This window comes from Schistocerca nitens, chromosome 6, assembly GCF_023898315.1.
Source record: "Schistocerca nitens isolate TAMUIC-IGC-003100 chromosome 6, iqSchNite1.1, whole genome shotgun sequence".
NCBI classification, from domain to species: Eukaryota; Metazoa; Arthropoda; class Insecta; order Orthoptera; family Acrididae; genus Schistocerca; species Schistocerca nitens.
Window position 1 is genome coordinate 496,549,701 of NC_064619.1, and position 21,430 is coordinate 496,571,130.

General features: G+C 39.8%; 1 protein-coding gene across 1 annotated transcript in view; it reads right to left on the reverse strand.

Moving 5' to 3' along the window:
- LOC126263663 (meckelin) overlaps nucleotides 1-21,430 on the reverse strand; it is a 206,375-nt gene that overhangs the window by 44,795 nt on the left and 140,150 nt on the right. Inside the window, exons 10-12 of the mRNA XM_049960771.1 lie at nucleotides 20,934-21,074; nucleotides 16,598-16,731; nucleotides 6,344-6,524 (exon numbers count right to left, since the gene is read on the reverse strand). Of these exons, the coding sequence (XP_049816728.1) occupies nucleotides 6,344-6,524; nucleotides 16,598-16,731; nucleotides 20,934-21,074 (456 nt within the window). The remainder of the gene's footprint in view (nucleotides 1-6,343; nucleotides 6,525-16,597; nucleotides 16,732-20,933; nucleotides 21,075-21,430) is intronic.

Sequence of the window (21,430 nt, forward strand, 5' to 3'; positions counted from 1 at the left end):
CGAGTCTTCCATTTCTACGATTGTAGTATGTAAGTGCAAATGTTTTCTAGAGGACCCGCTGCAATTGCTGTTGATGATTAAGATGCCAGATACCATACCACCTGGACTACATTTAGCAAATAAAAACTGTATGCCTCAACCCAGGATCAATCCCCCGACCTCCAGCATGCTAACCCAAAACTTTACACACTGCACCAACTGCACAGTATAACCAATATGTACTGACAGAGGTAGTCACCATACATGTGGTTACAGTGTTGCCAGATTGTCACTCTTTAACGTCCTTTTTCTGCAAGATATACTAGCCAGACAAAATTTTGAGAGAGACTTTTTTTAATCACTGGCATGTGAGGTGTCATGCTGCGAAGCCTGAGTGCGCGAATTTCCCTTCACCCTGTATGTATGTATGTATGTATGTATGTATATTTCAAATAATATTTCCAAGTGTGGTGTCTATTGGGAACGTAGGACTGGAAGAGTAATGGAGGACTCTAAAGGGTTAAAGAAAGTGTGGTGTCACCGCCAGACACCACACTTGCTAGGTGGTAGCCTTTAAATCGGCCGCGGTCCGTTAGTATACGTCGGACCCGCGTGTCGCCACTATCAGTGATTGCAGACTGAGCGCCGCCATACGGCAGGTCTAGAGAGACTTCCTAGCACTCGCCCCAGTTGTACAACCGACTTTGATAGCAATGGTTCACTGACAAAATACGCTCTCATTTGCCGAGACGAGAGTTTAGCATGGCCTTCAGCTACGTCATTTGCTACGACCTAGCAAGGCGCCATTATCAGTTACTATTGATATTGATTCATGTACCGTCAAGACCGACGTTCTTCATTAACGGATTAAAGTTAAGTATTCCACCAGCTACGTCTGTTTTTCTAAATTCTAATTTCCTTGTCCTGTTCCAGACCTCACGTCAGCCTGTGTGAGCTAAAACGCGTGCCTTTCAGCCTCCTCTAGTAACACGGTGTTGGCTCTCCTGCCAACCAAAACAGAAAGTATTGAGAAGCGAGTGTAAGGAGTGAGAGGTATTCGAATCTAGGGTACATAAAGATGTATGCTAGGGCAATGGACTATGAAGCCTACTCAGGAAGGAGGAGGAGGGCGCACCCAGCATTGATTGGAGGTGGTGGTTAGTGTTTAACGTCCCGTCGACAACGAGGTCATTAGAGACGGAGCGCAAGCTCGGGTTAGGAAAGGATTCGGAAGGAAATCGGCCGTGCCCTTTCAAAGGAACCATCCCGGCATTTGCCTGAAACAATTTAGGGAAATCACGGAAAACCTAAATCAGGATGGCCGGAGACGGGATTGAACCGTCGTCCTCCTAAATGCGAGTCCAGTGTGCTAACCACTGCGCCACCTCGCTCGGGCATTGATTGGATGGAAAAAGGCAGGTAGGCAGACCCAAGAAAGGCTGACCTATACTGTGTGGGCAGGGGCACCAAGAAGGGGATTGACCTGTACAATAGTATATCAGGAATTTGTTCAAAGGGGTGTACCTACCAAAACGGAAGGAGGAAGTGCTTTCTTAGTATCAACCCATATGTGAGGTATAGGTACAGTGCCTAAAGGAAAAGGGCAGTATCGTGACAAAAGTCACACATTTGTGGAGATTATTCTGGTAAGTTTAAATTCTCGTTTCCACTCACATTGTTATGTTTGTGTGAAGTTACAGGTATTGAAAAGAACACCTTTATTTACCCGGAGTTCCTCTAGATTGTAAAAAGTATTCAATAAATCCATACTTAGAAATAGTAGCACACAAAGTATGGGCAAACAACAGTATACACTTGGGTAATGCACACTTGGAATTTACGATTGGAAAGGGAACAGAAAGATTCTTGTCCTTACAAAGTTTACATTGATCAAAAGGTCCACGATTATAATGGTATTAACGTGGAAAAGAAAAGAGAGCTATACATGAAGTGACCTATGGCTAGAAAAATATTATATAAATTGATGAAAACGTAAAGTAATTTTATATGAATACAATATTGATGTATATAATGAACATTTATAAAATATCGTGTGTTTGAGCTAAGGGGAGAGATATGTAGTGCCTCGAGAATTTCGGGGTAAATTCTAGAGACCCTCGTATGTCCACCGCCTCGAACATGCATTATTTTAGAGAGGAGTGTGGTAAAGTAGAGCTGTGTCTACTGCACTACAATTATGTACGTGCAGGACGGACGTGTATCAGACAGGTGATCAGTGCGGGCAGGTAGTCGTCGAGCCTGCCTAAGAAGTTACATGTCCAGCACAAGGAGTAACTGAGACGGTGTGACGTCTACATTATTGTGTGAACATTTGAATGTTGTTGAAAGAAGAAAAGAGACAATTACTTATTCATTCTTTCTCTTACTTTCATAAGGTCCGGACAGTTGTCTTGTTAAACTTGGAGAGATTTGTCGACTTTATTTATGGAAAAATGAATGTGATAGTTTCTGACAGACCGGAAGGTGTCGAGCTTACAAAAAATGTTTTGGTTGTATGAAAACTGTTATGTGTGATGAAAATACAGTGAGATTGAGTTCAAAGTATTCTCAAGTGTACAGAGTTATTTTAAAAGTATAGAAAATTCCTCCAAAGTAGCATCTTATCTTCGGAGAAGAAGTTGTGCAGAACATCGCAGCTGGCTATCCTGAAAGGAGATCGGCGAAGCAATGCCAAGTAAGGTCGATAGCCATGGGGGAGTATGAGTCTTGCACACCAGTACCACACTGCTACCCTTAATCACCGGAAACTGCCAGAACCGGTCGGTACCGTTGGGCCTTCATGGCCTGTTCGAGCAGCATTTAGTTTAGTTCATTAATATAAAAATCTAGTTTATTAACTACTGTGTCAGCCTGCTCAGGAAATATTTCAAAAATTGCTTCATCCAGATAACGAAAGAGAATACATTTTACTTTATGTCCCAATGGTGTATGGAAGGAAAGTGCACTTGGAACCCCATATAAGGAGGGGCAAAAAAGTGAGCTTAATGAATAGCAAGTAAGGCTGTTTATTGAAATCAAACAATGGAAACTCCAGGTTGGAACAACATCAACAATATAAGGAAAAGATAGTGTGCTACTCACTGTAAGCTGCAGACAGACATAATGGAAAGACACTTACATATCAGCTTTCAGCCAAAACCTTCTTTAAAAAAGGAAACAAACACTCATTCATCCACACAAGCAAGCTCGCTTCACACACAAGTGACCGCCATCTCCGGCAGTTCCAACTGGAACACATTCAGGGTTGCCACAAGTTGCTCCAAGTGAAACTCACTGATATTTCCCTTGCGCACTGATGACCGTGCAGTTGAGCGCCCAACAAAACAAACATCATCATTATCATCACTGATATTTCCCTAATTTCCAGAGAAGTTTTAGCATTTTTCCCTGACAAATTTTGAGATCTCAAGTGTAGGTTAAGACGGAAGTTGACAATCTGTCTTCGCAGCTACAGTACAAGAGACAATAGTGCAAGCAAAGAAATAAAAATATATACTTGCAAGCAGAATGGTATTTCCCATGTGAGCGAAAGTCTTAAATACTAACATCAACTCCTTTTGTAATGAACTGTTTTTAGATGAAGAAAGCAAGCCAAATGGTGTTTCATTAAGACCACTGACGTTATTTTATTTCAATAAAACAAAACACATTTGGTGACATAAATATGCATTTCCATGGAGTCACAAGACAGATTTAAAATACTTTCACTGATTTGATAAATAACCTCAGAAATATGTAGGCCTCTTGAAAGAACTGTATATGGTGGGGAAGAATTGTATAAGCTGACACTGTAGATGATTGCCAATAAAATGTTGGTTCTACTATGTTCATTATTGTCAGTTATTACCCACTGTGTTAAATCTACTATTTCACAGATGTTTTGTGATTTTTCTTTCAAGAAATATAAGAGTACATAGTTTAAAAACTGCCAGCAACTGATACAATTTTCTTCTTCTTATCATCCATACTTTGTAACATATAAAACAACTTTTGAAGTGCCAAAATGTACTAGAACAAATAAAAATGTCTATAAAATGGTACACTGTACAACATACTTGAGGTGAGGCAATCGCAATTCCTGAAATCAATTGCCCATGGCCTCTGGCTTGCTGAGGAGCACCACAGTCCTGGGTCCACATTACACATTACACCACATACAAAAAGACCCAGTCTGCTGGCAGATCAGTGAGACTAGATCTGACAGGCAGGACCTGCACATTAGTGGGAACTGAATGGCTTCAGATCAGCATGCCCAATCCATTACAAATACCTGCAGAAGCGGCCTGCAGCTTTGGCCTATCATGGAAATCCATTCATGTGGCCAGCTATCCACGAGCCACAGGCAACATGTTGATGAAATGAGACCATGGTAATCAATGCTGCATGCAACAGATAACTTGTGCAAATAGTCTGAGAATCAATAATAATAAGGATAGGTAGCAATTCATCATAAAGATGACTTCTGAGCCACAGACAGGCACTTAGAAAAGAAAATCACACTCTCACAACTAAATTTTCAGCTACAGCTTTGGTCAGAAAATGAGAAGATACACACATTCACACAAGCACTTAAACACAACTCATGCACACATAACCACCGTCTCTGGTCGTTGCATCTACAGTCTCTGAGAATCATACCCAAACAAACCACTCCTCATGCCTCCCTGCCTCTTGGTGGCAGCTGCTAGAGTAGAGGCAAGAAATGGTGGCAGCATTGACTGCAAGCTGAGGGGGGTGGTATGAAGGAGAAAAGAGGTAGTGATGACAAAGTAGAGAAGCAGCACACATACTCAGCTGCACCCAGCCAGTGATGATGCATGACACCTCAGTAAACAAACCATTTCATCTACTGAGACAAAAATGAGATTTTTCCAGTGTATTTTTTCCCAAATTTTCCTGATGTTTCCCTGACATATATGAAATTCCATGATATTTCCCAATTTCCAGAACCTGTGGCAACCTGGCACTATCTAAGAAAATAGGAAGAAGTCACTGTACAATTGCATCCACATATATTGCAAGAAATTGTTAAGATTTATGTCCAGCAGATTTTGGCCCTCTCATGTATTGACAGAGAGGTGTATCAGTCTGGGCCAAGAAGCCCAATGTTGCATGGAACATGTGCAACTATCTAGAGAAAATGATGAGTGGAGAACTTTTGACAGTCATCTAACAAATTTCCAATAAACAGTATAAGGAAAATAGATAATGCACTTTAGTCCAAGCTGCCAGAAATGGCAGTCAAGTGTGTGGGAGGGTGCTTGCTTCTGTGAATAAATGTGTGTGTGCTTCCTTTTCTGGAGAATGTTTTGGTGAAAAGCTAATGTGTAAATGTCTTTTCATTGTGCCTGTCTGCAACTCATCATGTCATCTTTACAGCGAGTAGCAATACATCTTTTCCTTATACAGTTTATCAAAAATTAGGTGGGTGACTGGCATAAGTTTTACGCATGTCATTTTCTCTAGACAGGTGCAGACATTGCTTGTAAAGCTGAGCTCCTCGTTCGAGACTGACACACTTCACCATTAGTAAGTAGAAGGGCTAAAATACAATGGACTTAAATCTTAACAATTTCTTGCAATACCTTTTGATGTAACTGTACAGTGACTTCTTCCTCTTTTTTTAGATAAAGATACCATTATATGACGGGTGTTTCCAGGAGGAGGACAAGGTGACGTTTTAAGTGGAGTGTGTCCTAATAAGCCAAAATGTATACTTTTACAACCAAGTTCTCTACCAAATCATACCTTGTTGGGGAAGGTGTGTCACATTGAAGAGTGGATATGCAGAAAAAAGACTAACATCGTCATCAATTTCTCAGTCACAGTTAGCTTTTTTCAAAGTGATAATAAAAATTTTATGAATACCACATGTAATTTGTGTCAACTTTCTTTATCACGTATAACATGAAGGCAAGAAATAAAAATTGGTCCAGCAGTCATCAAAATGAATATGGAAAAATGCCCAATAATCTGTTGTGAATCCTATCACATGAATTAACTCCATACTCTATATATAATTCCCAAAATCTTAAACAGGTAAAGTTCCAGGAACGGAGGCAATCCTTCGCCAAAAAACACACCATATTGTAAGGAAAACCCTTAAAGCAATGACAGAGTCTCATTACTTAGTCTATTTTCTTCCACATTACAAATTAATTGCTAAAAGTTATTCCAAAACTGATTAATGATGACAGGTATGCTGGACAATAGTCTTTAGCAACAAGTGAATCTTTTACAGAGATGGGTAAGTGCAACATAAATTAGTGCTTTATGTGCAAATTATTTACACACATTGTATGAATCATTGTGGAAGTCAAGTAATAAACCTTCTCCCACTTACAGGTGACACAGTAGACATTACTTTGTTGTAATATGCTCTTAGCTGAGGAGGTACAGTCATTTGAAAAGTCTGTTGGTCTGTTCCTGGTAGCAACCCTCGACGGCTACAGAGATCCTCCTCTTCCCGTTGCAGATGGTTAATCATACAATACATGTCTGTATCAGCAAATCCATGTGGTGACCTGTAAGTTGGTACGCAACCAAAAGCAAGGTATATAGTAACTGCTCACCTCAATTTTCTCATCCATAAGTAGCTGACAAATGTGTCTGAGCAGTTTGTACTCTTTATTGTGTTGTAAACAGAACTATGTCACTGGTTAGTAGATGGAATATCTAATAATTATCAGCCGAAGTCTGTTTTCTAATTAGATGGAACGCAAAACAATGTGAAGTCCATATACTGCACAGAAATTACATTGGTAAATCACTGCTGCTTGGGAAAAAGTTGGCAGGATTGATTACAAAATAAAAAAAATTACATTTGACACACTAAAAATGCCTTTGAATAAGTGGTATAATACATATGATTTAGTAAATGTACAACTAGCAATACAAAAACTGGTTGTAGCTGAAATTTGAACTACCCACTATGATACAGAAGAAACCAAACACATTAGAGGGTGCATCTTACTACTCACAAAATTAAAGAACTCTTTTAAACATGAAATTGAAAAAAAAAAGAAATGCCTTCTTAATATACATTATCAGGACATATCCTCAAAAGATACACAAGTAAACTGTGCCACATCATTCCCAGAATTATAGGCATAGAAAACACAGCTGACGTCATAAGATGAAGTTAAGTATAGAATGACAGCAAGGAACAACTTAATGTAGCAATGTTTAGCATAATGTCTTCGTACCTTAGTGCAGGAAGCACTGTGTGACAAAAGATTTTGGTTCAAATCTCACACACCACACAACTGTTTGTGATGATTTGTTTAGTTTGTAAAAAACATGAAATTAATAAAATGCACAGTTCTTGTTCTTAAGAAGATATTTCCTGCCCTCAAACGCCATATCATACAGCTCTTTCTACCTTTTCATCAACCTCTGAAACACACACACACACACACACACACACACACACACACACACACACACACACAAAAACCACAACCACAACCTGTCCAACTACAATGTGCTGGCAACTGGGGACGGCAGTTTTGCAATTAGACGGTGTGAGAGATTGTGTCCTGTGGAATAGTGTGGGGAGCAAGGGAGCAGGGAGCAGGAGGGAGGGTTCAGGAATGGTGGCTGACTTCTTGAAGGGTGGCAGCACGCAAGAGGGATATAAATGTATAAGAATGGGAGAGTTAATACTTGTAGGTTTGTAAATAATGGGTGGCATGGTTCTTTCTGATGTATAGTACACATATTCCTAGTGATTTCTTTCTGTATATTTAGTATCTACACTACGTTACTTCAGTTTCTCCTAACACAACACTATATCTAATAACAGATTAAAAGTAATTTCTACGCACTGGTTTTTGTGTCAGTGCCAGTAATGGTTGACAATATTTGCTTTGCAAATTCAAAACTGCTCAGTTTGTTGTTACCAGCTCAAATTTTTAACCTAATTTAATCCTAAGGATTTGACTGAATCAATTTCTTCTCTATCTTGGTTGTTGTCAATAAACTGGACTGTTTTGGTTTTGAATTGCATCAAGTGACTCCAAATATAGTAATCACATGCTAGGGCAAGTGTCCTGTAAGCAATCTCTTTTGAATATTGGTTCATTTTGAGGATATCAGAAAACACATTCAAAGTCTGTCACCTACTTGACCTAAAACTGAGCCTATGTCATCATTCCAATTCATGTCCCAACAAATTCTTACTACCAGGTATTTGCATGAACTGATTGATACAAATTGTGACTCATAGATTTGTAGTTGTAGGATATGACAAATTTGCATTTTGTGAAGTGCACAATTTTACATTTCTGAACATTTAAAGCGAGTTGCCACTCTTTGAACCACTTTAAAATCTTATCAAGATCAGACTGAATATTTGTGCAGCTTTTCCAGATATTGCTTCTTTATGGATAAGTGCATCATCTCACAAAGTTGGAGGGTACTACTAAAATTCTATGCCAGATCATTAATGTACAATATGAACAGAAAGGTGCCCAACATACTGCCACGAGGTATGCCTGATGTTACTTCTGTATCTGACTCTCCGTCCAAGATAACATGCTGCAATTTCCCTATCCAGAACTCCTCAAGACAATATTAATCTGCTATTGGATTCATTTGGGTCCTCACTAACTATTGCTATAAACTGACCTCCCATAGGTTCTAATCAACTCCTGTGTGCCATTACAGTTTCCCTATTCTCCACTTTCGGTTTCAATAACTCTCAGCTCCAAGACAGCCGTATAAGAGAGATGTGAGTTCTGGGACTTTGCTATGAACACCCCAGCAGTTAACAACTAACATTTTTAGCTTTTCATTCTCCACATCTGATATCCATTCTTTTGCAATATTACTCTACCCAAAACTGGTATATCTACTGGGAAGTCTCGAAGATTCCACAAAACTAAGAAAATAACAATATGCATTACAGACATACTCTGTCACCCAAGTGATCATTTGTGTTGTATACTGCATTTATTCAAGGTAACTTTACAAGTCACCACTGTGTTCCATAATGTTGTATACCCTGAGAAATCTACAGATGAGCTCTACTTTGGACCAGACGAAATAATCTCGATAAATTATTGACATGATGTTGTAAATCAACAACTGTCTGCACCTCAAAAATGAACTAGCTGTTTTCAGTACCAGTCCTCAGAAGGAACCAAGAACTGTCTCAAACCCAGGTGACAGACATTGTTGGTGCCAACATGAGTGATGATTTGCAGTTGACTGCATTCAAGGATCCCTGCAAAATGGCTCTTTCCCCCACTTCTCCCCCAGCCACTGCTGTGTGACAGTTTTCCGCCATACAAGGGTTCTCTATTGTCCACATCTAAAACAGATTTAACCCGTCAGTACACACAGGTGGTCTGTCAGACCAAGGAGGATATTTTCACATTAATGCAATGTTGAATGTTGTTTCCAAGAAGCTATCTTCTCAGTACCTTTGAGTGTAATAGGAGTCGTTTGGTATGGTGTATCTGGTATTTCAACAATAGAGCTTCCAGTTAGCTCACAACAAAGAGGTCAAGGGTCTCACAGGCCAGCTGCATGCATTGGTGTCAATTTATTGATAGCTCCGCCAAGGTTATTCACGCTTGCGCATATTTGCTGTATCTGCTTAGTTTAGTGGTAGAACAGATTTTTTTATGCTTTGTACCTTATTTTAGTGTGTTGTAAGTGTTGTAACTGCATCGTGGCTTATTCTTACGAGGCACAGGAGGAGAGAATTAGGAACTTGATTGAAGTAATAATGGCTGAAAGTGACACTGGTGATTCTGAAGATGGAGAAATCAACTTTGAAGAAATCCAGGATCCAGAGTGGAAAAGTGATTCCGGCACCAAACAAAAAACGTCGAGTGATGAATCAAAAGACAGTGATTGTGGCACTGACAGTGTTGTGTTTGTCGGTAAAGATGGAACATTATGGAACTCTCGTGCTCCACCAAAGAACCCCTGCACATGTTATCATAACATCATAACTCATTTACCAGGTGCGAAAGGTGCTGCGAAAAGTGCTACAAATCCTCTACAGTGCTGGGAACTGTTTTTTGATGAAAACATTATACACATACTCATTGACTGTTCTAATAGGTACATTCAAAGTATCCAGGGAAACTTTTCAAGGGAAAGAGATGCACAACAAACTAATAAAGCTGAAATAAAGGCCTTATTGGGATTATTGTACTATGCTGGTGTAATGCGAGCCCATCGACTAAGTCTACAAGATTTGTGGAGAACAGATGGCACAGGAGTTGAAATATTTCATCTCACAATGGGCATAAACAGATTTTGTTTTCTCCTTCAATGCCTCAGATTTGACAATAAACAAACGAGAATGGAAAGGGAGAAAACAGATCACATGGCGGCGATAAGACAGGTGTTCAGTCTAATTGTTGAAAACTTTCAGAAGGCTTATACAGTTTCTGAATACGTGACAATTGATGAAAAACTAGAAGCATTCTGTGGAAGATGCAGATTCCGACAGTACATGCCAAATAAGCCAAACAAGTGTGGAATAAAGATTTTTGCAGCAGTGGATGCCAGAATGTTTTAAACATTCAACATGGAGGTGTATGTTGGGCAACATCCTGAAGGCCCTTACAGACAGGACAACAGACCAGTTGAACTTGTTCAGAGACTTTGCCAACCTATCCTGAATACAGGCCGCAACATAATTTGCGACAATTATTTTACAAGTTACGAGCTTGCAAACACATTGATTATGAAGAATACGACCATCGTTGGTGCCCTGAGGAAGAACAAGAGACAAGTACCAACGGATTTATTAACACTAAAAACCAACAAGAAAAGTCATCTATGTTTGGGTTTCAGAAAAACTGCACCTTAGTCTCTTATGTGCTGAAACAAAATAGAGTGGTATTACTACTGTCAACAATGCACCACAATGGAAATATTGACGAAAATACAGGGAATGATAAAAAACCAGAAATTATCACTTTCTATAACCTTACTAAGGATGGAGTTGATGTTGTAGACAGAATGAGTGCAACATATAATGTAGCTAGAAACACAAGAAGATGGCCAATGGTTGTTTTTTATAGCATCATGAACACAGCTGCAATAAATGCTGTTATTATTTTCAACTCAAATCAGAAAGAACAACTCAGAAAAAGAGAGTTTTTGAGGCAGCTTTCTTTTGTGTTTCTGCATGATCATCATCAGCAAAGAGTAATGTCAAAAATATTGCCAAGGAAGATAACTGAGAAAATTGGAGAGCTTTGCAGTGTGAAAATTTCTGAAGTGGAATCAACTGCGACTTCATGAGGACGGTGTGTGGACTGCAGAAGCAAAAACATAAAAACAAGATATATTTGTAAGAACTGTATGAAATACATTTGTCTTGAACATTCTGTTACTATGTGCCAAGACTGTATTGACAAAATATCTGATTGAATACATGCATTATTTTGATAACAGCTAAATTTCATGTATCTCCATTTGTGTAAATATTTTAACCAAAATATTAAATTTATCCCTTAAATATATTTACTAAACTGATTTTTAATGATATTACTTCATTTAATAACGCTTCCCTCCATAATATACATCTAAATGCAAATTCAGAAAGATAGAAACTGCAAGGGGCTGTGAGACCTGCTGCGTGTACCGCCGTCCTGTTTCCGGGTGCGTGCACTGCCAGGTTAATATCTTATGATGCTTATATCAGTTTCAAGGCAGACACCACAGTGGTATCTGAGTTGGAGGTATCTGAGTTGGAGCCTTTGGATTACATACACACGAGGCACCAGCAGCAAGTAAACCAAGCATGCTGTCTAGCAAGTAGGTCTTAGCCAAGTACGGACTCTGGCAAGTGGCTTTAAAGTCCCATGTAGCTTGCCAAGCCATTACTTGCTCTCTGTAAATGAGTCCTTCAATCACACTCCATTGCAATTCTAGTATAACAACTTGGCATTTTTATTTTGGATTACACTCACAGACTTCTGTCTTGGTACTATGGAATGGTTTCTGGTTTTTGGGTATCTTACCAGTCATCTACTTGCTGGCTGGATGGCTTCAAGCTATGGCACTTTGTGCCTGATGGTTTCACTACTTCAGCATGTGACTTCAACAGGTTTTTTTTCTCTTTGCAAGTCACCAGATGCAAGTGTTTCTATTGTGACTGACGGAAAAGTAGAAGGCAGATGTGTTAACAACAGAAGACAGCCCTGCCACACAGACACTGGCATAATTCACAGCAGCAATTTTGAAGCAAGTTGACAGTTGCCAATGCTGCTTCCAGATGTTTATAAGCAGCAAACAACTCCTTTATCACAATCTCGCAATAACAACAATCACTAGCCACATTGATTCACGAACCTAGCTCATACAAAGATAAAAATTAGAAGACAAATTATGTCCAAAACTAGGCTGTATTTATGTCAAAACTGAACCAATTGCAATTAAAGATGAAACTGGGATTATACTCTTTCTCGTCTAGTAGATCATATGATGTCTTGTGCTAAGACAGTGTCCTACTCTAGCAGAGTTACCCACTTGGCCTATGGGTGTATAATAATGATGTTCACTGCAACAGTCTTGCATCATGTGACATGTCTAGCCAATATACAACATTTTTATATGCCTTGTTTCCTAAGACTGAGATTGTTTCTGAAAGAATCCACAAATGTTCCACGTCTGGCTGAAAGACATATTTAATGCTGTGTCTGCTAAGGTTACTTCCAAATCTTCCAAATTACCACTGAAGTATGGCAAGAATATTGTGATAATGGAGTCCTCTGTTTCTTCATTTTGTTCCCTGGACTGGAGTAACTTTGATGGAAATTATGCTGAATTTGTTTCTTTGCATAAATGTTCTGTCATAAAAATCTCCTCAGATTTAGAAGTTCACCCAGTGCACTATCAGGATTGGGAACAATATGTGCTCTCCAAACCAGTATGTGCAATGGACCATCACAAAGTTGCAGGGTGTGAAAACTTGGAGGCTGAATAGGTTGGTGGTACATGTTATGCCCTAGTATTCCACTGGCTTTCCTTTCTACCAAAATGTACAGAGAGGGAAGTGTCATATCCTTTTCTACCTCCATCACAAACTGAATATTTGGAGGGAGTGAATTTAAATGTTGAATGTCTCCCAAAAGACTAGACGATACACTCTTTTTCAGGGAGGGGGGGGGGGGAGGGGGGGGGGACAGAACACCTTGAATGACTAGAGACAGGACATTAATATTCACAGGACACGTACATTAGTACGTTCTGCAGAACGCAGTGTGACTTGAGCAAACAGGTTGGATGCCTCGAAAGCGTATACACATCAACTCAGTTAGTTTGAAAGAGGGCGCATTATTGGCATGAGAGAATGTGATGCATCCATCCAGGAAATTGCTGCTTGTGTGGGACAAAGTGTTTTGTCAGAGCAACAGATGTTCACAGAAGGCCATAGAACATGAAGAGATGGGTCAGATTGCACCACTCAGATCGTCCCTTGAGAAGATTGACACCTCATTCAAATGGCATTGCAGGATAGATCTGTTTCCTCCTCAGCTCTGGCACAACAGTGAAACAGTGTAACACATCGTACACTATCAGGGCTGACAGTCCATCATTGTTTATTACAGCACAGGTTACGTGCATGTTGTCCACTTTTCCGCCTACCTTTGACGAATGTGCAGAAATGTGCTAGATGACAATGGAGTGCAGAACAATGTCACCGTGAACAGGAATGACATCAGATAGTGTTTTCAGATGAATCCAGGTTCTATTTGTTTCAAAATGATGGCTGCTTTTTGATTCGCCACAGATAGGAGGGACTGAATTTGCACAAGATACAGTGCCAACGCATGGCCTTCTGGTAAGGGGTGCTACTGGGTACAATCACAAATCACAGTTGGTGAATGTCCAGAGCACTGCATTCAGCGTGAACTACATGAATGACATCCTGTGACCTGTAGCCATACCCTATCTGCACAACACCCCAGATGCCATTTTTGCAAGGCAAGTAATTCTGGTAGGAGTTAGATAAAAGGGTGGGATGCTGCAATTGAAGTTAAGCATGATATATTCAGCAGCATGTTGTGTCACTGTGTGGTCAAATGAATCAATAAATAGTCAGCAGAATGTAGTTTTGTGTGTGTGTGTGTGTGTGTGTGTGTGTAAGAGAGAGAGAGAGGGGGGGGGGGGGGGGAGGAGGCAGGGAGAGAGTTGGTTAGTTACATGTTCTGTAGATCATTTGAATGATCCTTTTATTGAGATAATGGGGAATTAGTTAATTTACAAGATACGTATACATCATTAATGAAAACATTACTTTTTAGACCTACTCAGGCCACTACATTTAAAAAATAGTTGTTTAAAAGGCTACCAATTTTTAATAGAAATTTGTACATGGTATACAAGGAGCTGTTCAAGACAAATGATTTTAGGTTAGATTTACAACTTGCTTTGTTACCTGTTACACATTTTATGACATTGGGCAAATGATCAAACATTTTTGTTGCTGCGTATTGAACTCCTTTCTGAACCACTCACAGCTTTAATAATGGATAATAAAGGTAATTTTTCCTTCTAGTGTTGTAGGTATGGATATCATGATGGATTATTTACAATGCACTTCATTACTGAATATATGCAATGTGATTGTGCAGTTAAAAAGCCTAACTCCTTGACGAGAGATCAACATGATGATCACAAGTGAATACCACATATTACTATTACTGCTCACTTTTGGGCAATTAGTACTTTCTAAGTGATCAGGTAACCCTGAAAATTATTCCTTTAGCTGATACTGAGTGGAAATGTGCAAAATAGAACAGGAGGTTGATTTGTTTGTTTCCATGACTGGGAACAACACAAAGATCAGATGCAGCTGAACTGAATTGATTGGGAAGCGCAGTAATGTGCTGCAACTGTGTATACCCAGGACGTAAACACTGTTTTAGGTCTTAGTTTTTGGTATTTTCATGTGCCATATGTATAAATATGGACATCACCAACCAAATGTCCTCAATCAATGTCATCTGACAAAAAATCTGCATTGTAGTCTCCACAAACAATGACTTCTCATTTAAATCTGAATACAATTATTAAAATGATATCTAATGTAATTGATTGATAAAAAAATCTTCTCTCCAATGACAGCAGGGGAACACATACACAAAGGGATTTAACTTTTAAAAGCTTTTGGAGCCAGTGGCTTCTTCTTATTCTGGCAGAAAAGTTGAAGGGGAAGGAGAAAAGTCCTCCAGAACCATCCGGTAAATCTTCCCTGACCTGGGATTCTGGGTGACTTTTCTGAACTGTACCCCTTTCCCTAAACCACTCCAGTCCTTTTCCTTCACCCCACTTCTTTCCCCTTCAACTCTTCTGCCATACAAAGGAGCCACTGGCTCCGAAAGCATGTAAAAGTTAAATCCTTTTGTGTGTGTGTTCCCCTTCTGCTGCTTGGTGAGTAGATGTTTTATTTATTCATTTACATTATATTATCAACAACTGATTATTTCTGATGTTATCTAATGTATTAGGATAGATAAAAAATCTCCTCACCAAGTGGCCGCAGGGGTACATATATCGAAAGGCATAGAACTTTGCAAGCTTTCGGAGTCAGTGGCTCCTTCGTCTGGCAGAAGGGTTGAAGGGGAAAGAAGAGAGGTGAACAAAAAGGACTAGTGAGGTTTAGGAAATGTGGAGAGTTCAAAAAAGTTGCCTAGAACTCTGAGCCAGGATAGATTGACCAGATGAGATGAAAAGGAAAAACTGATTGTTGGGGACTGCACTGGATGAGATTTGAAAACCTAACAGATTAAAGGTGGAAGATAGGGCAATATGCAACACAGAAATTACTGTCAAAACATCATGTACAAGTTAATAAGAGCAGAAAGTTAAGCACATTGTATGTGTTAATATTCTTAGCTTTTTGCTCTTATTAACTTATGCATGATGTTTTGGCAGTAATCTTCGTATTGCGCACCCTTTCTTCCACCTTTCAGCTCTCACATTTTCTAATCTTATCCGGTGCAGTCCCCAGCAATCAGACTTTTCTTCCTCTCTATCCAGTAGGTCTCCCCTGACTCAGGGCTCTCAGTGACTTTTCCAAACCCTCCTGCTGCCACTTGATGAGTAGATTCTTTTTATGTATCCGATCACACCACACTTTCAAAAATTGATTAATTTCATTAAAATGGTATCTGGCAGTTTAAGATATTTGCTGCTGTCAGTATTCTTTAGCATCTGCATTTCTTGGTCCATTTTCATGTTACAGCATTTATAAACCATTAAAGCCTGAATCAACTGCATTTTTGTATATGTAGCCACCTCTCTTTCTGTATTATGCTTCAAATGTATTTAAAGATTTTTTGAGGCACAAATTAGGATAGTGTCTGAAATCTGGACAGATTCCCTTAATACAATAATTGTAATCAAATTGTTCATTTTACTTCACATCCCCACACTGAAAATTTCAATTGCTAAAAACAGTAGAAAATGAAGGGAGATGGACAATGACTTTGGAATTTTGGTCTTATCTGTATTGACCCAGCAAATTCTTATCAATACATATTTTCCACATGTGTATACTACCTGTGACCCACAATTTACACACTAATACTACTTTAGATGATAATGACAATATAAATACTACCTTCCATGCACATAGAAGCCATAATTCTCTGAAGCAAGAATGAAGACACTTATGTTAGCCATAGAACAGAGATCCACAAATTCTTGAACTGCATTCTTGATGTATCTTTCATAGATTGTTGTGGCAAATAACCACTGTAAAAAAGAGTTAATATTTGATAATCAATCACAAAAATATTCCAAATTATATTCTCACATAAAATATTTCAATTTAATATACAAAATGCAAATGCCAGTGACATCATATTATAATTGCAGGTCACAAAAGGCAGAATGGTAAGGATAGTTCTACTGTGTCTGACTCTCTTCAAATATTGCAACAGAGGCATTTTAGCTGTTGTTGTTATTATTATTATTATTATTATTATACACGGTGTAGTGGTGCCACACAGTGTCATAATGAAACCAAATACCTGGTGCAACATCACTGTCAACCACTGTGATGCCACTACCCACTGGGTGCTTGTAATCGAGAACACCCTCTACAAGACCTTGGCAGAATTTGACTTATAAGCCAGCACCGGACGGGTCTAAGACAGGTGTAACATGATCTGTGGAATGACAGTGAATGCGTTTTCAGATTGACTAAGGTGTTTACAATGCGGACTCAGTTTGTCATAGCGAGAGCTTTGGTATGGTATAAACCAGAATTTCCTGTAGAATACAGTCTTAACATAGCTTGCACTGTTTCCTAGGAGCAACCTATATAGTGTCACCCCTTCTTGGCAGTGTGTGTACATCATCTTTCACAAATGTGTCAACAACTTATGACCCATGTCACACGCAAATCAGACCTTGAACATTTCTGTAATTACGAAGTGTGTGGATTTTCAACCATGAAACACTTACAACGACTAACACAAACCCCAAATATCAGGAGTTAATGACAGCTATATTACAGGTGCAGTGTAAGCTCAACAAATGCACAGAAATGACTCCCGCACCACCTGCACTTACAGATTTTCCACCATTTAATGAACAACATGAAGAGAGGGATACTTCTGATAATTGCAGTTATAGTTTTTGGCTTGTCTCGCTTCTAACTCAGAAAGCCAAAAGGCCATGTTCTTGTCATGAAATCCCAAGTTGCATCACCTAATACAGAAAATGGACTCATTAACTAATCTGGCAGATCTTGAGTTGTCTACAATATTTGCTTTATCACAAAAACATTTTTTTGACAACAAAAATATGTTACTGCAGCAAGGTTAGAATTTTGGCAGTGAAAAAAGGGCCTCAACCAATATTATGCAGAGTGGACCACCAATCTACGTGAATTAAGTAAGAATTGCAATTTCAAATGTTTGCACAGGCACAAGCCTTGCTAAACCAATCTACTTTCTTAAGTTGGGAGCACAAGCTAAAGTGAAAACTTACCATATACTGACCATGAATGAAATCTTTGCAAAATTAGACCATGGCACTTTATTTGACATAACTGACCTCCTAGAGGCATGTTTTCTAATCCCCTTGAATGCAGTGTCAAAAGCTTACCTAGTACTACATATCAACAATATTATTAAATGAATAGATGGCTACTCACCTCCTGTCACAGACAGGAAAAAACTGTAATACATTTCAGCTTTCAGCCAAAAGGCCTCCTAAAGAAGCCTCCGCCACACACCGTCAGGTGGCTTGCGGAGTATGGATGTAGATGTAGAAGAAAATACACATTTACACAAGCACGCATGACCACTGTCTCTGTCCACTGAGCTTGGACTAAAATATGCCCTATGCCCCTACCGTTATAACTGATTACCTTTCAGAATCTCTTTAGCCACTGCCAAATACCAACATTTCATGGATCAATTATTACAAGGTATTCCCACCTATGGTACAGCCTTGACAATATTTTGATCACAGGTACAGCTCAACAGGATCACCTACACAACTTCAAGCTTTCGTTCTGAAGACCAGCAAGTGTTCTTTCATGCAACCTTCCTTGACATATTTATAGTTTAAACTCTTGGCAAATGGACTGCAACCAATTGATTATGTGGTGGCTATTGATAAAATGTGGCGCCTCATGAATAAAATATACATACATACAAGTGTTTCTGGGTAAGATCAACCGTTATGTTTGATTCACTGCAAACCTAACAGAATCCCACCCACCGAACCAATTACGAAGCCAGGGCACAGGTTTCAAATGATACCGTGCTGCCAACTAGCTTTCCACGTTTTAAAAGATTGCATTAAGTGGGGCCCATGTTCAACGACATTCAGCTCTGGTTTGCCTCTGTTAGTAGTAACAAACTGATACATGCCCCCCAGTATTGGTACACTCCTGTCCCATAAATAGGCAGACTGCACTGACTGTCCTAGTGTGTATTCTTCAAGACCTTATTTGCTCCTCAGCAATGCTATTCTTCAATGGAGTGGAAGACTCTTGCTATCATTTATGCACTTCAGAAGTTTAAAAATTCCTTTATGGACATAAATTATGTCTTGTCATGGGTAATCACCTATTGCTCATCATCATTCGCCCAAAGCATTGCTTACCAGACTGAACCATCCATTGCCTCCAGTGCTGGATGCTGTACTTGTTTAACTTTCAATATCATATCCACTATCAAGCAGCAACATTACACATAAATGATGATGTGCTGTCCTGATGCCCCATAGGACCTGACCCATATCTTTGACCAGTATGAATTGACGTGTTTCCAACTTAACTCATATCTGGATTTGATGACTTCTCTTAACATCATGTAACGTCACTGCTGCCACCACCAAGAACCTCATATGGCATTGCATCACTCAATTTGTGCAACATGGGTGACTAGACCCTACTCCCAGGCCTGAAGTTCATCTCCATGGGCCACTGCGGCATGTACTACACTACACTAAAACAATGAGGTTTGATTTGGGTCTCGGATGAGGAGCACGCCCACATCCTGATTCCTTCCTCTTGTCAGTCATAAGTGTTGCACTTCCTCGGGCATGGCCCAGATGAAAAGTTTGCTGGGGCAACATATATTCTGGCCAGATACTGACTCTGACGTGTGGGCCTGGTCCACCAATGTTCTGCCATTCACACCCATCAAGCTGCACCTCCCCAGCTCTTCCTGGACCAGCACTGTGGGGCAGATTTTGCTGGTCTTTTCTGGGCTTCATGTGATTAGTCGTAATTAATCCCTTTTCTGACTTCCCTTCCACATGACTCAGTTTACTACTGAAGCTACTATCACAGCCTCGAAAAAAATTATTGCCCTTGAAGGCAATCCAAGAAATTTAGTTTCTGTTAACAGAATGGCATTTACCTCCAATGACTTTGAATGGTTATGTACCTGTTATGGGATTGAACACCTGTGCACCACACCTTTTCGCATGCTTCAACAGGACCAAACATCCTCTGCAGTTTTCTAGCAACTTACAGGGCCACACTGTTCACGGGCTGCAGTCTAGTGGAGTGGCTGCATGACTGGCATGACCTCCTTGGATATGCTGCAACCACTGTCAGTGCACACCACAACCGAGGCCTCCCTCTTCCAGGTGGGCACCCAGGTGTAAGGCTCTCAAGTCTCGCACCATTCAACATGGGTCCATGGGATGACCTCTGTGCACCGTAGGTCATGATGTATAATGTGGCTTCTCCCCATGCACTTCTGTGATGGCATTGAAATTAACTTTGCCTATGCCATCCTGGTCAGCAGCCACCTATTCCTCTGAGCTTGGTGGACCAACCAGTCCCATGGTGTCTCATGCATCTACCACCAACCCTCCTCCTGTCTCAGCATTCCTAAGCAACACCCATGGACACTGACCCGTCACCTTTCCCAGTTCTTCCAGATGATGCACCACTTGTGCATTCTCCCCCACCAGTTGCTACTTGGGGCAGATGGGATGTAGTGATGCCACCCAACATCAGTACGGGAACCAAATACCTGATGCACGATTACAATCAAACACTTTGGTGCCACTAACCAGAAGGCGTTTGTCATCAGTAGTACCCCCTGACAAGATGATGCCAGAATCCATATTATACACTGGCACAGGCCTGGTTTGATTCAGTTGCGATGGGACCTGTGGAGTGAGCAGCAAGTGTGCCAATGGCTTTGCTACAGTGTTTATACAGTAGACTCTGTGATAGTCAGAACTTTGAATGGGGTGGCCCATATTTCACTTTGGAATTAGGGCATAAGATAGTGTCCTCTGTTTCTGAGGAGGGCCCTGTATATATCTCTTCTGATGAATAAACCAAGAGGAGAGCCTCCAGTAGTCATGTGTGTAGATCACCTTTTACGAAACACAAGATAATTAGCAGTTCTTTGTTGTATCAGTATTTCCACATCTTATTTCTTAGAGTTTCATCATCATCAAATAATATTACATACCTGCAACACATAAATCACCAAGTAGACTGTCACTCCTATAGCAAATCGAAACATAACACATGGTGGATTTCCCATTGCCGATTCTAATATGCTTGAGTGCAAGTTTGGGTTACTCAGAGCCCAGTTCTCCAGACCAATTACCTGCTTAGAAAAATAAATGAACTGATAGGAACCACTTAAACATAAACAAAAAATAATTTTTCCTAAGTAAGTTGACAGTTAGTATTTTTAGTTTACTAATATAGTCTAGCCACATTTTTCAATATGGTAGCACAATGTGGCCTTCAACACCACATATGATGCAAATTCACAGACACCAGTGACAATTATTACATCAAGAAGCACATACGGATTACTCAGAGCCCCATTCTCCAAGACCAATTACCTGCATAGAAAAATAGATAAACTGTTGAGGATAAAAACATAATTTTCCATTAAAAAAAGGTCAGTATCTTCAGTTTAGAAAGATATTACTGTCATATTTTTCAAGATGTTAG